At 40.3% G+C, this 23026-nt stretch overlaps 1 protein-coding gene across 1 annotated transcript in view; it reads right to left on the bottom strand.

Moving 5' to 3' along the window:
* ARMH3 (armadillo like helical domain containing 3) overlaps positions 1 to 23026 on the bottom strand; it is a 165576-nt gene that overhangs the window by 76107 nt on the left and 66443 nt on the right. Inside the window, exons 22-24 of the mRNA XM_052660671.1 lie at positions 19516 to 19598; positions 18788 to 18914; positions 12060 to 12135 (exon numbers count right to left, since the gene is read on the bottom strand). Of these exons, the coding sequence (XP_052516631.1) occupies positions 12060 to 12135; positions 18788 to 18914; positions 19516 to 19598 (286 nt within the window). The remainder of the gene's footprint in view (positions 1 to 12059; positions 12136 to 18787; positions 18915 to 19515; positions 19599 to 23026) is intronic.

Below are 23026 nucleotides of genomic sequence, written 5' to 3' on the forward strand. Positions count from 1 at the left end.
TTTACACTATGTTAAAAACGTCACTCAAAATGGATCAAATAGCTAAATGTAAAAGCTGAAACTATAATACTCTTCAAGAAACATAGGGGAAAAGCTTCATGACTTGCACTGACAACAATTTCTTGGATATAACACCAAAAGCACTGACAACAAAAGAAAAAATAGGTGGAAAGGGTGAAAGTATTTGCAAACTGTTACTTTGCCAACTAAGGTCCGTCTAGTCAAGGCTATGATTTTTCCAGTGGTCATGTATGATGTGAGAGTTGGACTGTGAAGAAAGCTGAGCACCAAAGAATTGATACTTTTGAACTGCGGTGCTGGAGAAGACTCTTGAGAGTCCCTTGGACTGCCAGGAGATCCAACCAGTCCATTCTGAAGGAGATCAGCTCTGGGATTTCTTTGGAAGGAATGATGCTAAAGCTGAAACTCCAGTACTTTGGCCACCTCATGCGAAGAGTATACTCATTGGAAAAGACTCTGATTCTGGGAAGGACTGGGGGCAGGAGGAGAAGGGGACAACGGAGGATGAGATGGCTGGATGGCATCACCGACTCGATGGATATGAGTCTGAGTGAACTCTGGGAGTTGGTGATGGACAGGGAGGCCTGGCGTGCTGCAATTCATGGGGTCGCCAAGAGTCGGACACGACTGAGCTACTGAACTGAACTGAAGGCAGGATACTGGTATCCAGAATAGATTAAGAATTTCTAAAACTCAACAACAACAACAAAACACAATTAAAAAACCCACAAAGGACTTGAGTAGACATTTCTCCAAGGAAGATATACAAATTTGGGCCAATAAGCACATGAAAAGATACTCAACACTACTAGTTATCTGGGAACTGCAAATCAAAAATCACAGTGAGATATACTTCACATTTATAGGGATGGTTGTGATTTGAAAAAACAGAAAATAACAAGTGCTGGCAAGACTGTGGAGAAATTGGAAACTTTGTGTATCATTGATGAAAATGTAAAATGGTGTGGCTGCTGTGGAAAAAGGTATGATGGTTCCCGGAAGTATTAAAAATAGAATTACCATATAGTCCAACAATCTGACTTCTCAGTATATACTCTAAAGAAGTGAAAGCGTATCCTCAAATATTTGTACACCCATGTTCACAGCAGCTCTATTTACAATAGCCAAAAGGTGGGGGATCCAACCATTCAACAATGGATAAATGCATAAAGAAAATGAAATAAATAAATACACACACACCTGATGGAATACTGAATTTTGTCTTTAAAATAAGGAAAGAAATTCTGATATATGCTATGACATGGGAGAACCTTGTGGATATTATGCTAAGTAAAAAAGCCAGTCACAAAAGGACAAATAGTGTATAATTCCTCTTATATGAAGTTTCTAGACTAGACAGAAAGTAGAATGGTGATTTCCAGGACTTGGGAAGAGGACAGAATGAGAAATTATTGCTTAATGAGTACAGTTTAAGTGGGGGAAGATGAAAACGCTCTGGAGATGGTTGGTGGAGGTGACGGTTGCACAACAGTGTGAATGTACTTAATGCCACAGAACTGCAGACTTAAGGGTTAAAAACAGTAAATTTTATTTTACAAATATTTGCTCACAATTTTTTTTAAAAAAGCAAAGTGGAAGTCAGGTTGCAGTAAGGAAGGGTTTTATATGCTAAAGTAACACTTTAAAATCACAGCAGCCCCAATTTTAGAAAATCTTAATATTTCATTATATATATCTGCATCTCCTAAACCAAGACGTCTTCACTGCACTGCAGTTGACCAAGCTCAGATATGACCTAATGCAAAAACCTCTCTTTGCAGCATAAACCAAGATAGGGCAAAAGAGATGATAAACCACATGGGATTCAGTGTTTGGTTTTTCATTTCTAGCTGCTACAGTCTTAAGAGATTGGGGAACAGCAACTATTAGAATAATATGTAATGTTCCCAGCCACTGGGGAAACAATATTGCAGCAGCCTCATTATGGTGCTTTGTTTTAATCTGCATAATGCTTTTCATCCTCTGTAATGTGAGATCTGCAGGGTCTGATTAACAGAAGAAAGGTCATTACTGATAAGTTCTGATCCCAGGAATAATTTGAGCCTGCCTGTCACTTTGGAGTAGACAACTGGACGTACTCTTGGCTACTCAAGAGTCATCTGCCCAATACTTCTGCTCCTAACATTAATCATATTAGTCTATATTTACTATTCACTAGACTAGGTTGCATCTTTCAGCTGAAGTGCTTGGTGTCAAACTGCTCCTCCTCTCATCAGTATCCATTCTGATAAGAGAGCTGTGACTAAGAGGCAAATTCTGCAGCCCAAACAAGTGCATGAGCAAAGGGATTCGGGGGAATTTTGCCTGGCTGGGACCTTCCATTCCCTTTCCAATCCGAACTCTGTGGCCATCAATAGTGAATGTACCCTCCTTGATTACTGCCTGAGGGTGTTCCACACTTCCCTCTCTCTGACATTCAGAATTCTGTACATAGGCCACTCCAAAGGGTATTATTCTCAATGAACCCCCTTAGCCAGAAGCTGCTGAATTTTTCTGTTCCTTAGAGTCCCCAGCAGAGTATACATTTAATACATTCTTTTTTTTTTTTTTTTTGAGGGAGAAGTTTTTAGGATGAAAGAACACAGCTACATAAGCACTAAGCAGGAGGGGAGAGCACACCTCAGCATCAGAACAAAAAGACCACTGGAGCAAACAGAGGACAGCAGGCAAACTCACCAGGTGAACAGCTAAAAGAGACTTACAAAGAAATGCACTTAATTCTCATTCCAAACCACAAGCTTGTCACTAACCCCAGCAATATCTAAAAAGTCATTCTCAAAGACGAACTAAACTTTGGCTTAATGCATTTCAAATAAAGGGAAAAATTAATATATTAATCACAGAGTTCAAACTTTATCCACCTTAAGAAAATCACAGATCAGGAGAAAAGCCCATCTGTAGTGATTCAGCCTCTATTTCTGTGAGCAACCAGAGAATAGGATGTGAACTTGGTGCTAATAAAATGCTCATTAAGTGAAAAGCATTAAGATGTTAACATGAAGAGATTCATTAAGGGCTTCAAATTACTTACCTTGAAAGTTGTTTGGTTAGATGAAGGTCAGATTTCAGTCTAACATTTTTCTTTTTCTCTTTTGACTAATTAGGTTAAAAGTCAGCAGACATCTTCCCTAGTAAAACAAGGCCTCACTGGGGTAGCCTGCTCAGTGGTGGCAGGAAATACTTAGCATAGAAGTGTCCAAGGAAAAGTTTCAAATGTTTTCCTTCTAGCCTTGCACACAGTCCCTCAGAGTATTTTTCCTTTGTGGATCAGCAGATCTGTGAAGGCACCTAAAGTAACAATTATACCAAACGGAATTTTAAAGATGGAGACATACTATTTTATTTTCCTTGTGGCAAAGCAATGCAACATCCCTAGAGGGGAAGGAACAAACATAAGGCCCTGTATATTAATGACATCAGGTGTTTCAATAAAAACAGCAGTTTCTAAGCAGCTGCATTTTAAGAATCTCTCTGAAGGATCAAACAGGAAGAGAGAGACAAATTGTTTAAACACAAATAACTTTGACAATTAAAGAACTAGCATGACTAAGCCACGAAAGACAAGTGAAAAGCAAACAGACTGACACGAGCAAATTTAGGCCTCTAAGCAAGTGGAAGTATTTTTAATTTTCAGTCACAATCTAAACTCAAAAAAAAAGGTCTGCAGTCTTCCTGCAGCTTTTCATTTGCTGGTGAGATACTATCAGGGTTGCCATTACATGCAGTACATTCCAGAAGATCCCAAAGACATAACTTGTATCTGTCATCAACTGGCAAACCAGTCTCGGAGGCTCTTCCAGCTGTTAGGTGTCTGAAAATTTCACATGCAACCTAATCCCTTCCCATGATTATCAAAGAACATACTAGAGAAGAGGTGGCTAAGCTTGTTCACTCTGCCTTAGAATCCTTTTCAGGGGCTTCCCCAGTGGTCTAGTAGTTAAGATTCTGTGGCTTCAATCACTGGTAGGGGAAGTTCTGCATGCCATGAGGTGCAGCCAAATTTAAAAAAGATCCTTTCCAGGTGTTGCTGCTGCTGCTAAGTCACTTCAGTCGTGTTCGACTCTGTGTGACCCCAGAGACGGCAGCCCACCAGGCTCCCCCGTCCCTGGGATTCTCCAGAAAAGACCACTGGGGTGGGTTGCCATTTCCTTCTCCAATGCATGAAAGTGAAAAGTGAAAGTGAAGTCGCTCAGTCGTGTCCGACTTCTAGTGACCCCATGGACTGCAGCCCACCAGGCTCCCCCGTCCATGGCAAGAGTACTGGAGTGGGGTGCCATTGCCTAATACTGTCATATATCCTGTGTTTCTGGCCTCTCTGTGCTGCATAATCCACCCCCTTCCTCAAAGAAGCTATGAGCCATGCTGTGCAGGGCCTCCCAAGATGGACAGGTCATAATAGTTCTAACAAAATGTCCACTGGAGGAGGGAATGACGAACCACTCCAGTATTCTTGCCTCAAGAACCCCATGAACAGTATAAAAAGGCAAAAAGATACAACACCGGAAGAGGAGTTCCCCAAGTCGGAAGATGTTCAGTATGGTACTAGGGAAGAGTGGAGAAATAGCTCCATAAAGAATTAAGAGGCTGGGCCAAAGCAAAAACGATGCACAGCTGTGATTGTGTCTGGTGATGAAAGTAAAGTCTGATACTGTAAAGAACAATATTGTACAGCAAAGGACTGATGCTGAAACTCCAATACTTTGGCCACCTGATGTGAAAAGCTGACTCACTATAACAGACCCTGATACTGGGAAAGATTGAGGGCAGGAGGAGAAGGGGACGACAGAGGATGAAATGGCTGGATAGCATCACTGACTCAATGGACATAAGTGTGAACAAATTCTGGGAGACAGTGAAGGACAGAGAAACCTGGCATGCTGCAGCCCATGGGATCACAAAGAGCCAGACAGGACTGAGCGACTGAACATGACAACAGTGGGAATGAAGACTTAGGCATACCACATTTTTGCCCTCAGAGAAAAGAATACTCCTTGGACCACTGTTATTCAAAGCATCAAAGCCTACCCACAAAGAAAAGCAAAACATCTTTTAAGGGTAACATATTAACATATATAAAAGGGATAAATGAAGACACACACAGGAAACATTCTAAATACTCAAAATACTAACCCTGAAAAACAGCATGGCAGTTCCTCAAAATACTAAACATAGGTGTGCTCCACACCCACCAGAGATGCTCGGAGGGCTCAAACAAAACCTTGTGCACACCAGGACCCAGAGGCCCCACAGAGACTGAGCCAGACCTGCCTTTGAGTGTTTGAGTGTCTCCTGCGAAGGCATGGGTCAGTAGTGGCCTGCCGTGGGGTCAGGGGCTCTGGCTGCAGCAGACGTGCATCACGCAGCATGTGGCATAAGCCCTCTTGGAGGAGGTCGCCATTAGTTCCACCATAGAGCTGCGGAGCAGACTGCAGAACAATTATACCAAAGAAATTCTTACACTGTTAAGAAAGTTATAGGACCCACAAAAGATTTCCCAATCTGGGGATCCAGCAAAGAGACTGAGAACCCCCACGGAATTTGACTTTGGAGGTCAGTGGGATTTGATTACAAAACTTTCACAGGACTGGGTAAACAGACTCTTGGAGGGTACAAACAAAACCTTGTACACACCAGGAGCCAGGAGAAAGGAACAGTGTCCTTACAAGAGACTGAGCCATAGGTGATTGTCAGTGTCCAAGAGTCTCTGGCGGAGGCATGTGTCAACAGTGGCCTGCTGCAGGGCCAGGGGCACTGAATACAACAGTGTGTGCACAAGTTCTTTTGAAGGAGGTGCCATTACCTTCATTACCCCTACCATAGTTTGGCCTTAGGCCAAACAACTGAAAGGGAACACAGCCCCACCAATCAACAGAAAATTGGATGAAAGATTTACAAAGCATGGTCCCGCCCATCAGAACAAGACCCAGTTTCCCCAACAGTCAGTCGTTCTCATCTGGATGCTTCCATAAGCCTCTTATCCTTATCCATCAGAAGGCCAACAGAATGAAAACCACAATCACAGAAAACTAACCAAACTGACCACATGGACCACAGCCTTGTTTACCTCAATGAAACTATGAACCATGCTGGGTCAGGCCACCCAAGGACAGGTCATAGTGGAAAGTTCTGACAAAACATGGTTTACTAGAGAAGGGAATGGCAAACCACTTCAATATTCTTGCCTTGAGAACCCCATAAACAGTATGAAAAGGCAAAAAGGTATGATACTAAAAGATGAACTCCTCAGGTCGGCAGGTGTCCAATATACTACTGAAGAAGAGTGGAGAAATAACTCCAGAAAGAATGAAAAGGCTGGGCCAAAGCAAAACAGTGCCCAGTTGTGAATGTGACTGATGATGGAAGTAAAGTACAACGTTGTAAAAAAACATATTGCATAGGAACCTGGAATGTTAGGTCCATGAATCAAGGTACATTGGAAGTGGTCAAACAGGACATGGCAAGAGTGAACATCAACATTTTAGACATCAGTGAACTAAAATGGACTGGAATGGGCGAATTAAATTCAGATGACCATTATATCTACTACTGTGGGCAAGAATCTCTTAGAAGAAATGGAGTAGCCATCATAGTCAACGAAAGAGTCTGAAATGCAATACTTAGGTGCACTCTCAAAAATGACAGAATGATCTCTGTTTGTTTCCAAGGCAAACCATTCAGTATCACAGTAATCGAAGTCTATGCCCCAACCAGTAGCGCTGAAGAGGTTGAACGGTTCTATGATGACCTGCAAGACCATCCCCAAGATAAAGAACATCCTCAAAAAAAAAAAAAAGGCAAAATGGTTATCTGACAAGGCCTTACAAATAGCTGAGAAAAGAAGAGAAGCTAAAGGCAAAGGAGAAAAGGAAAGATATACCCATTTGAATGCAGAGTTCCAAAGAATAGCAAGGAGAGATAAGAAAGAGATAGAGATCTCTTCAAGAAAATTAGAGCTACCAAGGGAAAATTTCATGCAAAGATGGGCACAATAAAGGACAGAAAGGGTATGGACATAACAGAAGCAGAAGATATTATGAAGAGGTGGCAAGGATACACAGAAGAATTATACAAAAAAGATCTTCATGACCCAGATAACCACCATGGTGTGATCACTCACCTAGAACCAGACATCCTGGAGTGTGAAGTCAAATGGGCCTTAGGGAGCATCACTACAAATAAGGCTAATGGAGGTGATGCAATTCCAGTTGAGCTATTTCAAATCCTGAAAGATGATGCTGTGAAAGTACTACACTCAATATGCTAGCAAATTTGGAAAATTCAGCAGTGGCCACAGGACTGGAAAAGGTCAGTTTTCATTCCAATCCCAAAGAAAGGCAATGCCAAAGAATGTTCAAACTACTGCACAACTGCACTCATCTCACATGCTAGCAAAGTAAGGCTGAAAATTCTCTAAGTGAGGCTTCAACAGTACGTGAACTGAGAACTTTGAGATGTTCAAGCTGGATTTAGAAAAGGCAGAGGAACCAGAGATCAAACTGCCAACATCCGTTGGATCATAAGAAAAGCAAGAGAGTTCCAGAAAAACATCTACTTCTGCTTTATTGACTATGCCAAAGCCTTGGACTGTGTGGATCACAACAAACTGAAAAATTCTTAAAGAGATGGGAATATCAGTCCACTTTACCTAGGACTTCCCTGATAGCTCAGTTGGTACAGAATCTGCCCACATGGCAGGAGACCTTGGTTCGATTCCTGGGTTGGGAAGATCCACTGGAGAAGGGACAGGCTACCCAATCCAGTGTTTTTGGGCTTCCCTTGTGGTTCAGCTGGTAAAGAATCCACCTGCAATGTGGGAGACCTGGGTTCGATCCCTGGGTTGGGAAGATCCCCTGGAGAAGGGAAAGGCTACCCACTCCAGTATTATGGCCTGGAGAATTTGAATCCTGGACTGTATAGTTCATGGGGTGGCAAAGAGTCGGATATGACTTTCACTTTCACTTTACCTGCCTCCTGAGAAATCTGTATGCATGTCACGAAGAAACAGTCAGAACTGGACATGGAACAATGGACTGGTTCCAAACTGGGAAAGGAGTATGACAAGGATGTATATTATCCCCCAGCTTATTAAACTTATATGCAGAGTACATCAAGTGAAATGCCAGGCTGGATGAAGCACAAGCTGGAATCAAGATTGTCGGGAGCAATACCAATAACCTCAGATACGCAGATGACACTGCCCTTATGGCAGAAAGTGAAGAATAACTGAAGAGCCTCTTCATGAAAGTTAAAGAGGAGAGAGAAGGAGCTGGCTTAAAACTTAACATTTAAAAAACTGAGATCATGGCATCCAGTCCCATCATTTCATGGCAAATAGATGGGGAAACAGTGGAAACAGTGACAGACTTGGGCTCCAAAATCACTCCAGATGGTGACTGCAGCCATGAAATTAAAAGATGCTTGCTCCTTGGAAGAAAAGCTATGATCAACCTAGACAGTATATTAAAAAGCAGAGACATTAGTTTGCCAACACAGGTCCGTTGAGTCAAAGCTATGGTTTTTCCAGCAGTCATGTATGGATATGAAAGATGGACCATAAAGAAAGTTGAGTGCTGAAGAATTGATGCTTTTGCACCGTGGTGTTGGAGTAGACTCCTTAAGAGTCCCTTGGACTGCAACAAGATCAAACCAGTCAATCCTAAAGGAAATCAGTCCTGAATATTCACTGGAAAGACTAATGCTGAAGCTGAAGCTCCAATACTTTGTCCACCTGATGCAAAGAAGTGACTGACTGGAAAAGACCCTGATGCTGAGAAAGACTGAAGGCAGGAGGAGAAGGGGACGACAGAGGATGAGATGGTTGGATGCCATCACTGACTCGATGGACATGAGTTTGAATAAGCTCCAGGTGTTAAGCTGATGGACAGGAAAACCTGGCGTGCTGCAGTCCAAGGGGTCACAAAGAGTCAGACATGACTGAGCAACTGAACTGAGGTGTGCTCAGTTGCTCAATCATGTCTGACTCTGGGTGCCACATGGACTCTAGCCCACCAGGCTCTTCCATCCATGGAATTTTCCAGGCAAGAATACTATAGTGCTTGCCACTTCCTACCCTAGGGGACTTTCCAGACCCAAGGATTCAACCAGCATGTCTTGTGTCTCCTGCATTGGCATTCGGATTCTTTACCACTAGCCCAACCTGTGAAGCCCCATTAAATATGGTTATTGTTCAGATGCTCAGTCGTTTCCAACTCTTCGTGACCCCATGAACTGCAGCATGCCAGCCTTCCTTGTCCATCATCAACTCCCAGAGTTTGCTCAAACTCATGTCCATTGAGTTGATGATGCCATTCAACCATCTCGTCCTCTGCTGCCCCATTCTCCTCCTGCCCTCAATCTTTCCCAGCATCAGGGTCTTTTCCAGTGAGTCAGCTCTTCGCATCTATCCATTAAACATAGGCTTACCATGCAATCCACCAATTCTACTTCTGAGTATATTTGCAAAAGAAGCAAAAGCAGGAACTGAAGAGCTATTTGTACACCCATGTACAAATAGCCAAAAACACAACAACCAAAAGGTGGAAGCAATTCACATCATCAGTGGATGATGGATAAACAAAATGTGGCACCTATATACTTGGAATATTACTCAGCCTCAGCCTAAAAAGGAAGGAAATTCTGACAAGTGCTACATTGGCGATGAACTGTAAAGATATTATGCTAAATGAAATGACCAGTATTTTATAGTTTTCTAAGTACTATAACATACATAATTCTCATAACCGCTTCTCTATAAAACAATTGATATCCTCATGACCTCCATTTTATAGATAGTAGGAAAGGTCCAGAGAAGCTAAATAAGTTGCTCAAGGTCACACATTAAGTGGTAGAGACAAAAATTAAAAACTCAGTTTCTCTAACTCAAATTTCCATGCTCAAGCTCCTTTCAATACATCATACTGAGTTTTCTGTTTACCTCCACAGTAACACTAAAGACGGAGGCATTAAAATATAAAAGAAAGAGCCCTAGATTTGGAATTAGAAGAACTATGATTAATTCTCAGATTTGACACACAAGAATTGTGGGACATTTTGCAATTCAAATATCTTCAAGATTTAGTTTCCTCATTGGTTAAAAAGTATACTCTATAGGGTTTGACGACTGAAAAAGACAGCAATTTTTGAAAGAACAGTACTTAGTTTAGCACTTACTAAATGAAAATAAATTTTAAAAAAGAAAAAAGTAAACTTCTGCAGGCTTAGCATCACCAATATATTCCCCTGATCTGGTGTTAGTGTGATATTTTAAAACATCTTTCCAGTAATCTCTTGAAAAAACTGACTGGATCTTTGATATTTTCTACATATATTCCAAGTCTAATTCATTAGCAACAATGAAGATGATATAATTACTGTCTGCAGCAAGTTCATCAGGAAGTTTAAGGAATGAAAATGAAGGTATAGGCCTGACTTACAAAGAGAACCATGTCATGGTTATAGGTATCTGCTCTAAGCCCAAGCCAGTCCTTTCTGGGGTATTCAGAAAAAGGACAGATCAATAGTTTAAATCAGCTGTTTGATGGCCCCTGGGAAGAATAAGGACAGCAGCCAAACCAAAAGCCACCGAAAGGAAAAGCAACAATGCAGGAGATAAAGCAAGCATAAAAGACTGTGATCAAGGAAACAAGCCCCAGATGAAAAGGCACTGCCTGAAAACCCTAAGTAAATACATAAATAAATAAACACAACATAAATTATACCCATATGCATTTCATTCTATAGTCCAGAATCTGGTGTTTCTTTCAAACACCCACATTTGTCATACTGTCATTCGGTCACAAAGGGCTCTTTAGGAGAAGGCAGTTTGTAATTCCTGATTCCTATAGAGAGTCACATTTATCATAAGGATTTACTACAGTATCTGGCTTATGTGCTAGATGCAAATATACATGAGGTTGTGAGATTTACAAAATTATGTTTGCTGCAAAATGTCTCTGGGGGTTAGGTAAGGCAGATCAACCTTCAATACCCTCAGTGCAATCTTGTTAGCACATCTCACCTGCCTGCTCCCTCACCCCTGCCCTCCCCAAACACACATCTCACACTTTTTCTTTTGTTCCCAGACTTGTCAAATACTAGTAAGTCACTGCAGGGACAGGACATTTTACCTTAAAAGAAAGGGGTGGCAAGAAAAGAACGATATAGAAATAAATATTGAATCTCAGCTCTGTCACAAATCAGAATCTATACCAAGTTGTAAATGTGCATTACTATTACTGGGAATGTCTGGCAAAACTTACATCTGGAGCTAAATCAAGTTCCCCCATCTGTTGGGTTTGCCTCTTCTACTCAATGTTAATTTTTCAATTGTTTGCAAGAACAATATAATAACTGCTGAGAAAATAAAAAATGATAGGCACAAAGGGAGCCAGAAATGTAACACAAGTCAGCTTTAGGTTTCAAGACACTGAAAGCACATGCTCTCCATTTACAAACAGCTTTCTCCTGTGAGTGTGTGCTATTTTCTCAAGACCCTAAACCAACTCCATGTCTGACTCAATTTTATCCAATACATACAGCACTCTGTAATTGCCATGCTGTTTCATAAGGAACCTAAAATGACTTAGCCCCATGAGCTCCATTTGGCTCTGTTTACCACAAATAGAAATAGCCATGTAAAGCAAAACGTCAAAAGTTCCAGATCCCATGAGTCATTCATTCAACTCATGAAGAAAGGCAGAAAAAAATTTCCAGACAAGTGCTTTCAGATGGCTTATACACAGAAAACACTTTGGCAACAAAGAGGCCTGAAAAAGGTTTGCAACTATCTCCTGGTAAGAAAATTCATAAACGAGCAAATTCTGTGAGCTATTTGAATATGACAAAATGAAAGTCACATGCATTCCTGCTTTTCTTGATCAAATAGGAAAATTTCTTCCACTCCTACAGACATAAGGGCTTAAAATAGTAGTGATGTTCAATACATTTCACTTAGAAAGGTACAATAAACCTCAGGATTAACCACAGAACTCCGAAAGAGATAAATCCTCACTTCTTACCTGATATTAACCAACGCGTGAGTCACCTTGCTAGCTGCTTCTTTCCACTGGCCTGCATTGGTAGAAAGCCTCAGGACTGTAAAAAAGGAAAGAACAAAGATGTGTCAGACCACTGGTGTTAAACAAATATGAACGAAGACACATGCAGAATATCACTGTTGGAAAAACCAAATGCAGTCTGTGCCAATCTTCTATTTAAGACATCCTAATCTAGAGAAAAAAAAAGTAAGGGCTTATTCTCAACTATCTTTCCTGCAAATTTTTTCCTCTTTCTTTCACTTTCTATCAAAATATTCTACTCCTCTGCCTTGGGTTTCCCTCTCTCCACTCCCCTCTAAAATGTTTCCATACTTAGTTTTTGCATTCAGTTAAAATCTACACTGGGGTGGTGATGTGAAGGTAACCTGATTGCCACATTAATCATTTCCCTAATAGCTGGGGCTGATTTAGTGGAATTGGCCAGCTGAGTAAGTGTCCCTTCCTGTTCCACATACAGTATATCTTTCTCCTAAAGGTCTGAACTGGGTCAAATAGGATAAATAATCTTGTCAGACAGAGGATGGTCATGTTTCAATCAAAGAGTAACCTGCTTTAGCTCCCTTGACTTAACTGTGTAACCTGCAACATGAATCAACTGGAATATTCTTCCCTTCTCTGACCAGAGTCTCTTACACCCTTACTCACAGAAGGGATGATGGAAATATAAGCTCCCAGGTGGTGCTAGCTGTATAGAACCCGCCTGCCAATGCAGGAGACGTAAAAGACTTGGGTTTGATCCCTGGGTCAGGAAGATACTCTGGAACCCACTCCAATATTCTTGCCTGGAGAATCCCATGAACAGAGGAGCCAGGCGGGCTATGGCCCACAGGGTCACAGAGTCAGACATGACTGAAGCAATTTAGCATACACACATGCATATATTCTCTATCAGCTATGAGCTTCAGGGCCACACATTATAGTACCTATACTCCTTCAGAAAAGAGACAAACCAGCACAAGCATTCCTTGAAAGAACAAGCATACAGTGGGCACTCCAAGCATATGTTTTTAATGAGTGAATAACGAATATGAACTAAACATGTAGAGAGTCTACTATGTGCCAGAAACTGGACAAGGAATATATACAATACAGCACACATATGAGACTCAGAGGGGACAAACAATTAATCAATCCAGCTTATCCACAGAACTGTAAGTAATGGGGCTAGAATTTAAACCTGGAGGGAATGGTCCTATAGCCTGTACTTGATACACTGAGTGGTTAAGAGTGTGAACTCTGAAGCCAACTGTTGGTATCCAAGTCTAGCCTTGGCCACTTACTAGAGAAAAACAGCAATACTTACATGAAAGGATTATCATGAAAATCAAGTAAGTTCTATATATATATATATATATATATATATATAGCCTTAGATCAGTACCTGGCACACAGTAATTGTTACATAAGTATTAATATTAGCTATTATTTATTAAATAGACTGTCTTCCAAACAAATGCAAGAATATACTTAAGACTTTCTCAGAGGAGAAAGTTATTTAGTTAGTTAATCAGAGCCTAACATTAAAAAACGTATAACCAATCTGCACAGGTACCATCACTACCAACTCCTGCCCAGTATTCCTCTAGCAAAAGTAGCAGTAGCAGCAGCTGTACTAGAGGGAGGGCATATAGATGTAATAGGGAAAGAAAACTCATCTGGCTACTCTGCATCTATTTCAGCAGTATTTCATTTTTATAAATTCAAGCAATTTTATGAAAGAGAAGATGGAAGCCTTAATAAAACATTATCAGAGTGCTGCTTTCCTAATTTACAAGATGTAGTGCAGGGGAGCTCAGTTTCAAGTTAGAGCTTTTCAGTCTCAACTCAGGGTTTCATTAAGTGTATGCACAAATTTATTCATGAATGAACAAAACTGTTTCAAGCAGGTCAGACATATTTTTTTCCACTAAGTTGCAAAAACTGTTTAGATATATATGTTTTCCACTAGACCCTCCATTAAATCATAAATTCTCTGATGGTGAGGATCTAGTATTTGTGGAATTGAGCTGAATTTCACTCCCCTTACCTCAGAGAGGTATTCAACTCTGTTCATGGATTATTTCTCTGTTAACATCCTGTCATATTTGTTCCTTAGTGAATAGGCACCCAGATGACCTCATCACTGCATTTCCAAGGGAAACAAGCTTTCCAACCCATTGGCTTTTACATTCTTTTCTAAGTTCCCAAATTTAAACACAAAATTATCTCAAAATGCCCAAACGCCTCAAAGCTAAGGTTATCATTTAGGTAGTACAAAGTATGATACACAAAAACAGCATACCATGCAGCCATTTAAAAAAGAGACTTAAGTAATAGCAAAAACTGGAAACAACCATAATTTTCATGAAAGGAAAGAATGGTTAAATAAACAGTACCCGTACTATGCAAAAAAAGAGAGGAGGGAGAGAGAAACTTAAGAAAACTACCAAAAAAAAAAAAAAACCAAAAATGTTCTATAATAGTTTTTTTAAAAAAAGAAATAGGATAACATGATCACAATTATGTAAAACTATGCATAAAGTAGACTAATACGTGCATGCATGATGAGTCGCTTCAGTCATGTCTGACTCTTTGCGACCCCTGTGGACCGTAGTCCACCAAGCTTCTCTGTCCATGGGATTCTCCAGGCAAGAATATTTGAATAGGTTGCCGTGCCCTCCTCCAGGGGATTTTCTCAACCCAGGGATCGAACCCACATCCCTTACACCTCCTGCATTAACAGGTGGGTTCTTTACCACTAGCGCCACCTGGGAAGCCCATATGAAAATTAGTGGTCATACCAGAAAGGAGAGATTGTATTAAATAAAAAAATTTGTACCTTGTTTTTTCTTTAGTACTGGTAATTATCTTTTACTAAAAGGGAAAAACAGTTCAAAATATGGTGTCATTTATGGTTCAGGGTAGCTTGTGTCGAGGTCCTTCCTCATCAGAGGATATCACTGCAGTAACTTAACTGCCATAAGAATATTAAATGTGTCTCTTCATCAAGAGTCTCCCTCTTCTAGCCATGATGAAGTAAAAAGACATAATTAACCCTTCTACCTTAAACAATAAAAAACTGAACGAAATATAAGAAACAATAGCTTTCAGACATTGGACAACGGGTATACAGAACTGTGATCCTTGAAGATGGAAAACAAACAAGGTGAGCCCTAGAATTATCCCAGCTTACTGTGTGAAAAAGTTCCCAACCTATAGGGAGAGAGGAGGAACTTAAACAGAATCCAGAAGCTTGCCAAATAAAAGACACAGAGATTTAGCAGCTGGAGAGGCCAAGGCACCTAGAATTTGTGGTGTAGAGTACTGTAGAGGAGGGAGTTTAACAGGGTGATCTATAAGTTTGTAGAGGGGTCCTCTTACATCTTTTGCTGAGCACTGATCTGCACATAAGAAAGAGAAAACTACTCAAGGCTGGGGGTAAAGAACCACTGGAAAAGAGAAGAAATTGTGGAGCTCATGGAAGGCTCTACAAGCAAAATAATTTGCCTTTCCACCAGCAAGAGTAGAAAAACCTACTAATATATGAATTATCAAGAAGAATCTTCAGATGGGTACTGCATTAGTAATCTGGCCAAATTAGCCTATAATAAAAGTTGCTCTTAACCCAATTTAATAACCCTTAAAAGCAAATCCTAAAAGGATGAAACTGATTCCACACAACATAACTGCATTCCAGAACAAAGTCTAACATTATATAAAGGAACATAATAAAACCAAACTTTACAACATAAACATCACAATGTTCAAAATCCAATTTAAAAATTACCAGCATTCAAGAAGTAGAAAAGGGACTTCCCTGGTGGTCCAGTGGTTAAGAAAACACCTTGTAGAACTATACTCAATATTTTGTAATAACCTATAGTGGAAAAGAATCTAAAACAGAATACACATATGTATACACATACACATACACACACATACACACACACACACACCCCACTTTGCTCTATACCTGAAACTGATACAACATTGTAAATCAACTGTTTCAATAAAAATTTTTCAAAAAAAAAAGAATCCACCTTGCAGTGCAGGGGACATGGGTTCAATCCCAGGTCAGAGAACTCAGATCCCAATAGAGTCCATGCGCTGCAACCAAAGATCCCACATGATGCAACGAAGATCCTGCATGCCACAACTAAGACCCAATGCAGCCTAATTAATTAATTTAAAAAACCCAGAGAAGCCAGAAAAACATAACCCATAAACAGGAGAAAAATTAGTCAATAAAACAGACCTAGACATGAAGAGAGATGATGGAGTTAGAGGGAAAGGACATTAAAACAGCTCTTGTAAATATGCTCCATATGCTCAGGAAGGTCCCAAGTGAAAAGAAAACTTGTGTTCACATAAATCTGTGTACAAAAATGTTTACAGAGGTTTTATTTACAATCCCTAAAAACTGGAAACTTTCTAAATGTCCTTCCACTGATAAATGGTAAGTTAAACTAGCGTATTCCCATAACGGAATATTACCCCGTAATAAAAAGGAACAAACTACTGATACCTGCATCAACATGGATAACTTCAAATTAATTAATATGTATAAGAAGCCAGACTCAAAAAACGGTATGATGTCATCTATATACTTTTTTAGAAAAGGCAAAATCATGGGGACAAGGAATAGATCAGTGGTTGCTAGAAAGTGGCTAGGAGCTGATCTCACAGGAGTGGGTGCAGGAGTTGATCTTACAAGAGGTACAGAGAAGAGGGAAGTTTTTGAGATGGTAAAACTCTTCTAAATCTTGATTTTCTGTGATAATTATACTTCTATATACATTTGCTGAAATTCAGAACAGTACATTAAAAATGGTGAATTATATCATATATGTAAATTATACTTCAAAAAACCTGACTAAAAAATACATTTTTTTCCACCTGAAGTTTCATCATACTTTACACAAAATGGAGAGTACTGAAACATGCCACCTCCTACTATATGTTGTGTTTCATTTAGTAAAATTCACTTTCCTCTTTGTACTTTCTTAGTACATCTGAGCATTCCCAGATATCCTTTCTTCTCTTGTTGCTATAGCTGTAAACATTGATCTCATTTGACTGTGTACATGGCTTAACTGCGCAGGTAAGTTGCACATCTGTAAAATACCTCCCTGGCTCCAACTCTCCTTCCTTTCCTCACTGAAAGACCTCTTTATTCATCCATTAATGGGTATTAAAGCCTCTGGGGCAGCTCTTCACCCTTGGAAAATTCTATATTCTTTAAAACAAGGACACTGGTAAAAGCCAGGTAGATGCAAACCACACCAGGGTACACACCAGGGTACCACACCAGGGTACACACCAGGGTACCACACCAGGGTACACACCAGTGTACCACACCAGGGTACACTGAGAACATTCTGCAAATGGGAAATTTGCTAGAGGGTTCTCATGGAAAACTTCCTAGCCCAAAAAAAAAAAAAGACGTGTGACTTGATATGACAATGGGAACCTCTTATTCTGAGGGGAGCTGACCTGATCCTAAAGCTATTACATTGAGAATGAGAGAGCAGGGAAATAAAAAAAAAATTTCCTCCTAGGCAATCCTTCTTTCCACTCTTTGCTTCTACTCTTCTCCATGTATTCCAAATCCCCTCCACTTTACTCATGATACATACAGGAGTCCCAAGCAGAAGATGAACTTTTCATAAATAGTCCCAACAATAAGGATAAAGTAAACTAATCAACAGTGACAGAAAGCAGATCAGGGGTTGCCTAGGGATAAGGGACAGAGGTGGTAAAAGTGACATAAAGGGACACAAGGAAATTTGGGGAGGGGGGTGGATATGTACATTATCTTGATTTAATGACAGCTTCATGTACATATACACATGCCAAAACTTATCAAAAATTGTATCCTTTAAAAAAGTGCAGTTTGGGACTTCCCTGGGTTAAGACTCCATGCTTCCACTGCAGGGGGTATGGGTTCCATCCCTGGTCAGGGAACTAAGATCCCACATGCCTCAGCATGGCCAAAAAAAAAGAATGCAGTTTATTATATATCAATTACATCCCAATAAAGCTAATAAGCTGGAGCTTTTTAATAGACAGCTTTATTGAGTGGCTTACTATTTCCAGGAAAGCTAAAGAAATCTTTCTTGACCTTTAAACTTAGGTAGGTTTGATTAGACTCTACACTCAAACTTACAGGGATACATGACCTCTTACAGAAATAAGGAATACTCATGTGGCTGCAGAGTAAATTTTAGGTGAGCCAGTCACCAAAAGGTTTTTGCAAAAAAGATTTTTATCTAATGCCCACTTCCTCTTCTAAGTTATGCTAAAAATACATAGGTACATTAAAAATCCTTAAAACCTTGTACCTTTTCAAATCACACAATGTTCCTTTGGGATCCAAGCTCTTCTATTTGCTGCTGTCAACTCCCACCCAATCTCACACCCATCTCACTGGCATTCACTAAATCTACAAGCCTCCCTATTTTCTCTCTTTCACAAACATCAAGAAAGGGCTACAGGGACGCTAACCAGCTTTCTACTGAGATGAATTCTGAGTTCCTGAAGGCGAGGAAGTCCACACATACTTTCTTATTGCCTGAGAAAAGGAGACTACTATAGTTCTGTGCCAAGTAAGGGCACCAAGCAACGAGGGGAGAATCTTTTGCAGTCTTTTCCTTTCACAGACCAAAAATCACAGCTGATGGGGAGAGAAAAATAAAAAGAAGACAGCTTACCCATAGAGTAGAGGTTGTCAAAGCTCTGGTGCATGCGGATAATCTCATAGTAGAGTTCATCATAACTGCTGGGAGTGGGCAGGAATGTATCTCCATATGTGATAAACATATTAAATAGGTTCACAATCTAAAAAAGAAGCAAAAGCCCATATATAGACATCATACTATGAAGACTCAGAAGGGTATTATCAGTAGTGTGCTATATAGCCAGCTCTTATTATCTTTCAAGAGCAGTTAAATTTTCAGCAATTTTATTAGTTGGTTCTTAAACAAAATCATTATTAAAAATTAACTTCTAAAAAACTTACCATTCAATAAATGACATAAAGTAATAATTACTGAAAACTCATCACTTTCTAATTATTTTCTACCATTCCGTATTATCAATCCCCTTGAAATTAATTCACACCTCTTATATCTGTGTAGTGGGAATATTATATAACAGTGTGTGTTACCATTATTTCATGAAAGAACACCTCTTATATCTGTGTGGTGGGAATATTATATAACAGTGTGTGTTACCATTATTTCATGAAAGAACCCCAGGTTCTCTAAAGACACAGGTGAAAGTGGAAGCACTAGTAGAGAGATTCTGATCCAAAGGGAAAATAAAGGCCTGGTATCCCGCTATAGTTTAATCCTTAGAACACCAGCTCCTGTCTCAAACCAGCCCATTTTTGCCCTATAGTATAGCTTCAGAAAAATAAATGTGTTTTTTTGCTACTCACCATAAGAGCTAACGTAAAAATGTTGTGCTTTGCCAAAAGTACAGTCTCATTTGACATAAGGAACTTCAACAAATTTATCAAGGCTTTAAAAGAAGAAAAAAAAAGCATTGATAAGATAATCAAAGCATAATCAATAAAGTTAAATGAAAGTAGACTAGATCTAAAGAAATCCAAATAGGGCTAGAACGAGTATATCACAGCTACTAGGAAATTTTTAAAAGCAGTCAGAGCAGGTGTAGTTGAAGAAAGCACTGACATTCTCAAGCACATGTCTGCTTATCTGTCCATAGAAAGTTTTAAAAAATTTACTTTTTACTTCTTATTTAGCAATTAAGCTCAGAAATTTGACTATAAAATGGACATTTCAGTGTTCCAAATTTACACCTATATGCTGATTTCCCCATCAAATTTCCTCAGTTTATTGAGCGTCCCTTCTTACCCCAGGCTGCTAGTGTTTCAAGTCACCAAGTTTTAGCTATGTATCTGTTTCAAACATTACTGCTAAGAAGGACATCTTTCGAATCTAAATGATCAACAGACATAGTGTAGAACCTACTGCTTTAGTTCTGGATAAAAAAAGCTCATGAAGGAAAAAAAAAGCCCTTAACTGTTCTAAATATTCAAATAAGAGTGCAACGTGCTCTGTCCTCTCTTAACTGTGAAAACATTTACTGAAAAGGTCCCCTTTTTGCCTTGTAATCTTTAATGAGTGGAGAGAGTGCCAAAACCCAAGCAATCTCAATCATGAGACTGACCGCTAAGTCCCTAGTTAAACAGTACAGCTTTAAAGACATTTTTGCCAATAAATATTAAGCATAAAATAATTTAACCACTGCCTTATACTCTTTCACCCAAGGCTATAAACTCAGTCCTGCTTCTGTGCCCACCATAGCCACTGCCACTGCACCTATCTCCCCTGTGTGATGGGGGATATAAAGGAGGGGTTCAGCGGCTACAAGTATTTGATGTTCCTTTTGTCTTCTCCCTGTCAACCTGTCCTACTTCTACATATACACACACAAAAAAGGCTTGACCGCTCCTTTCCTAAGACCATACCTGCTTTTCTGTCAGCAGAGAAGTCCATTCTCTTGTTTGAGCTTTGTGTGGTTTACTACTCTTAGAAAAGAGATGTGAGCTTAGATTTGAAACAGCAGGGAATGCTGAGTAGGAGTAAGTCTCCCCAGACACTTGCTGCCTGCCATACAACACCCCTCACTCTCAACCCTCTAAAAGCACAGGTACAGTAAAGAAACAGCAGGCAAGGAAAAGTACAAGGGCTTGTCTACATTCTGTTTCTAAAGCCTGACTCTTCCCCTCAAATAGGAAAAAAAAAAGCCTCGCTAGGGTTGAAGGAGGCAGGCATTTATGAACTCTTCACCCTGACTCAAGTTCTCTGAGGTTTCCTAATGGAAAGGCAAATGATAGGCAGCTGGCTTTTTTGATATTGTCTGTTAACAAGTGATCTATTGGACTGGACCCAAAAAAGCTCCACGGGAGACCACTCTGGATCATACAATCTACTAAGCTCCTACCAGGAGCTCAGAGAATGAAGGGGACTAGCTAAAATCCACATAAAAATGACTAACCCATGGGGATTCCCTGGCAGTCCAATGGTTAGAACTTGGCACTTTCACTGCCGTGGCCCGGGTTCAATCTCTGATTGGGTAACTAAGATCCTGCAAGCTGCAGCAAGGCCAAGAAAAAGACTAACCCAGCCCAAATCTCTCTTCATAATGTGTAGGGGCTTCCCACGCCACCCTCACTATCCCCAGAGCTTAGACAAGCCCTGTTAATAGATAAATCTTCTGACAGTATGACTCTATAAATTCACAAGAGACAAGAAAAAAGGACGGGTAACACATGTGGCATTCTGCAAAACATAATGGCTAGCTAGAGACAAAGTTGCTTTTGTACATAACCAATCAAGAAGGCTTTTGTCCCAGGCACATGCAGCACAAAGATGCAGCCTCAGCAGTGGTTATGTGGTAATTAAGGGGTAGAAAACCTGGAGAAAAGGAAGTGAGCACAATGATTTATTGCTCCTCTGCTGGACTACAGCTAGCCTTGATCTCTGGGATTCAGAGTCAGGGATGACAAAGTTATAAATATGAGGGGAGAAAGAGAGCAATTCTAGCACAGGCCAAGAGGTGGCCTGCGTTTCAATTGTCACTGATGTCAGCAGAGTCAAACAGTGTTGAGAAGGAGAGTCCAGCACTGCAATACTCTGAGAGTCTGTGTCGGGGAAACATGCATTCTATCCCTGACAATGCAGGTCAGACCCCCTACCTTCTGAAAAAGCCAGGGTTTTCTTACCTGGAAGTCATCATTCTCTAGAGGGAATTTAAAAGGCAGCTAAAATGAACAAAGTAACCTTAAAATTGGCTCCCACGAGCCTCTGACATCAGGAACCATGATTCTTCTTCAAGAAGGAATGCCCCAATATCCCATAATATAACATGTTTTTCCTTCAACATCTCTCTGACTTAGCATTCTATCAACTGTTCAGTGTCCTATACACACATACATGGTCTTCTATCCTCTGACCGGACGTGATGGGAGTCCAAAGTCTGTGAGGCTTCAACATAGTTGATTTTAAATTTTTAGAGCTAGAAAGAACCTTAGAGGTTATTTAATCCTCCTCCCTCATTTTTGGATTCAAAAACAACCCCCGCCACCACCCCAACTAGTTAGTGACCAAGCAGGGACTAGAACCTGGTCTCCTGTTTAGTGTTCCTTCTTCCATTCCATTAAGATAAAAGCCTGCAGTCCACGGGGTTGCAAGAGTCCATGGAGTCACTGCTTAGCAACTGAACAACAACAACAGACAAATAAAGGTGCTGAAAGTGAAAGTGAAGTCGCTCAGTCATGTCCGACCCTTTGGTACCCCATGGGCTATAGACTACCAGGCTCCTCCATCCATGGGATTTTCCAGGCAAGAATACTGGATTGGTTTGCCATTTCCTTCTCCAGGGGATCTTCCCGACCCAGGAAACAAACCCAGGTTTCCCACACTGCAGGCAGACTCTTTACCATCTGAGCTAGATGCAGTCAAATATTAAAACAGAAGGAAGCTTATGTATAAATGGTGTGCTTAAGATCTGCTAACTATACTATTATCAACACTTTCCTAGAAGACTCTGGTTTATAACTTTCTCCATCTATTGGCTGCTCCAAGGTTAGTTCCATTCACTTGGCACTCTCCTTTTCTTGCTCCTCAGCTACTTATTATAGCACAGCTGCTTAACACCTCATTATTACCTTTCTTCTACTCGTTCTCAACACTAAAAAACTCCCAGTAGCTTTTCTCAGCAAAAACCACCTCGGAAGGCCGTCTATATCAGCTTTCATCTCCCCTCTTTATTTTTATTTTTAACTGTTTTTTAGAAAAACATTTATTTGCCTATGCCAGTTCTTAGTTGCAGCATGCGGGATTTCCTAGCTGTGGCCTGCAAACTCTTAGTTCCGGTATGTGGGATCTAGTTCCCTGACGAGGGATGGAGCCTGGGGTCCC

This window comes from Budorcas taxicolor, chromosome 23 (assembly GCF_023091745.1).
Source record: "Budorcas taxicolor isolate Tak-1 chromosome 23, Takin1.1, whole genome shotgun sequence".
NCBI classification, from domain to species: Eukaryota; Metazoa; Chordata; class Mammalia; order Artiodactyla; family Bovidae; genus Budorcas; species Budorcas taxicolor.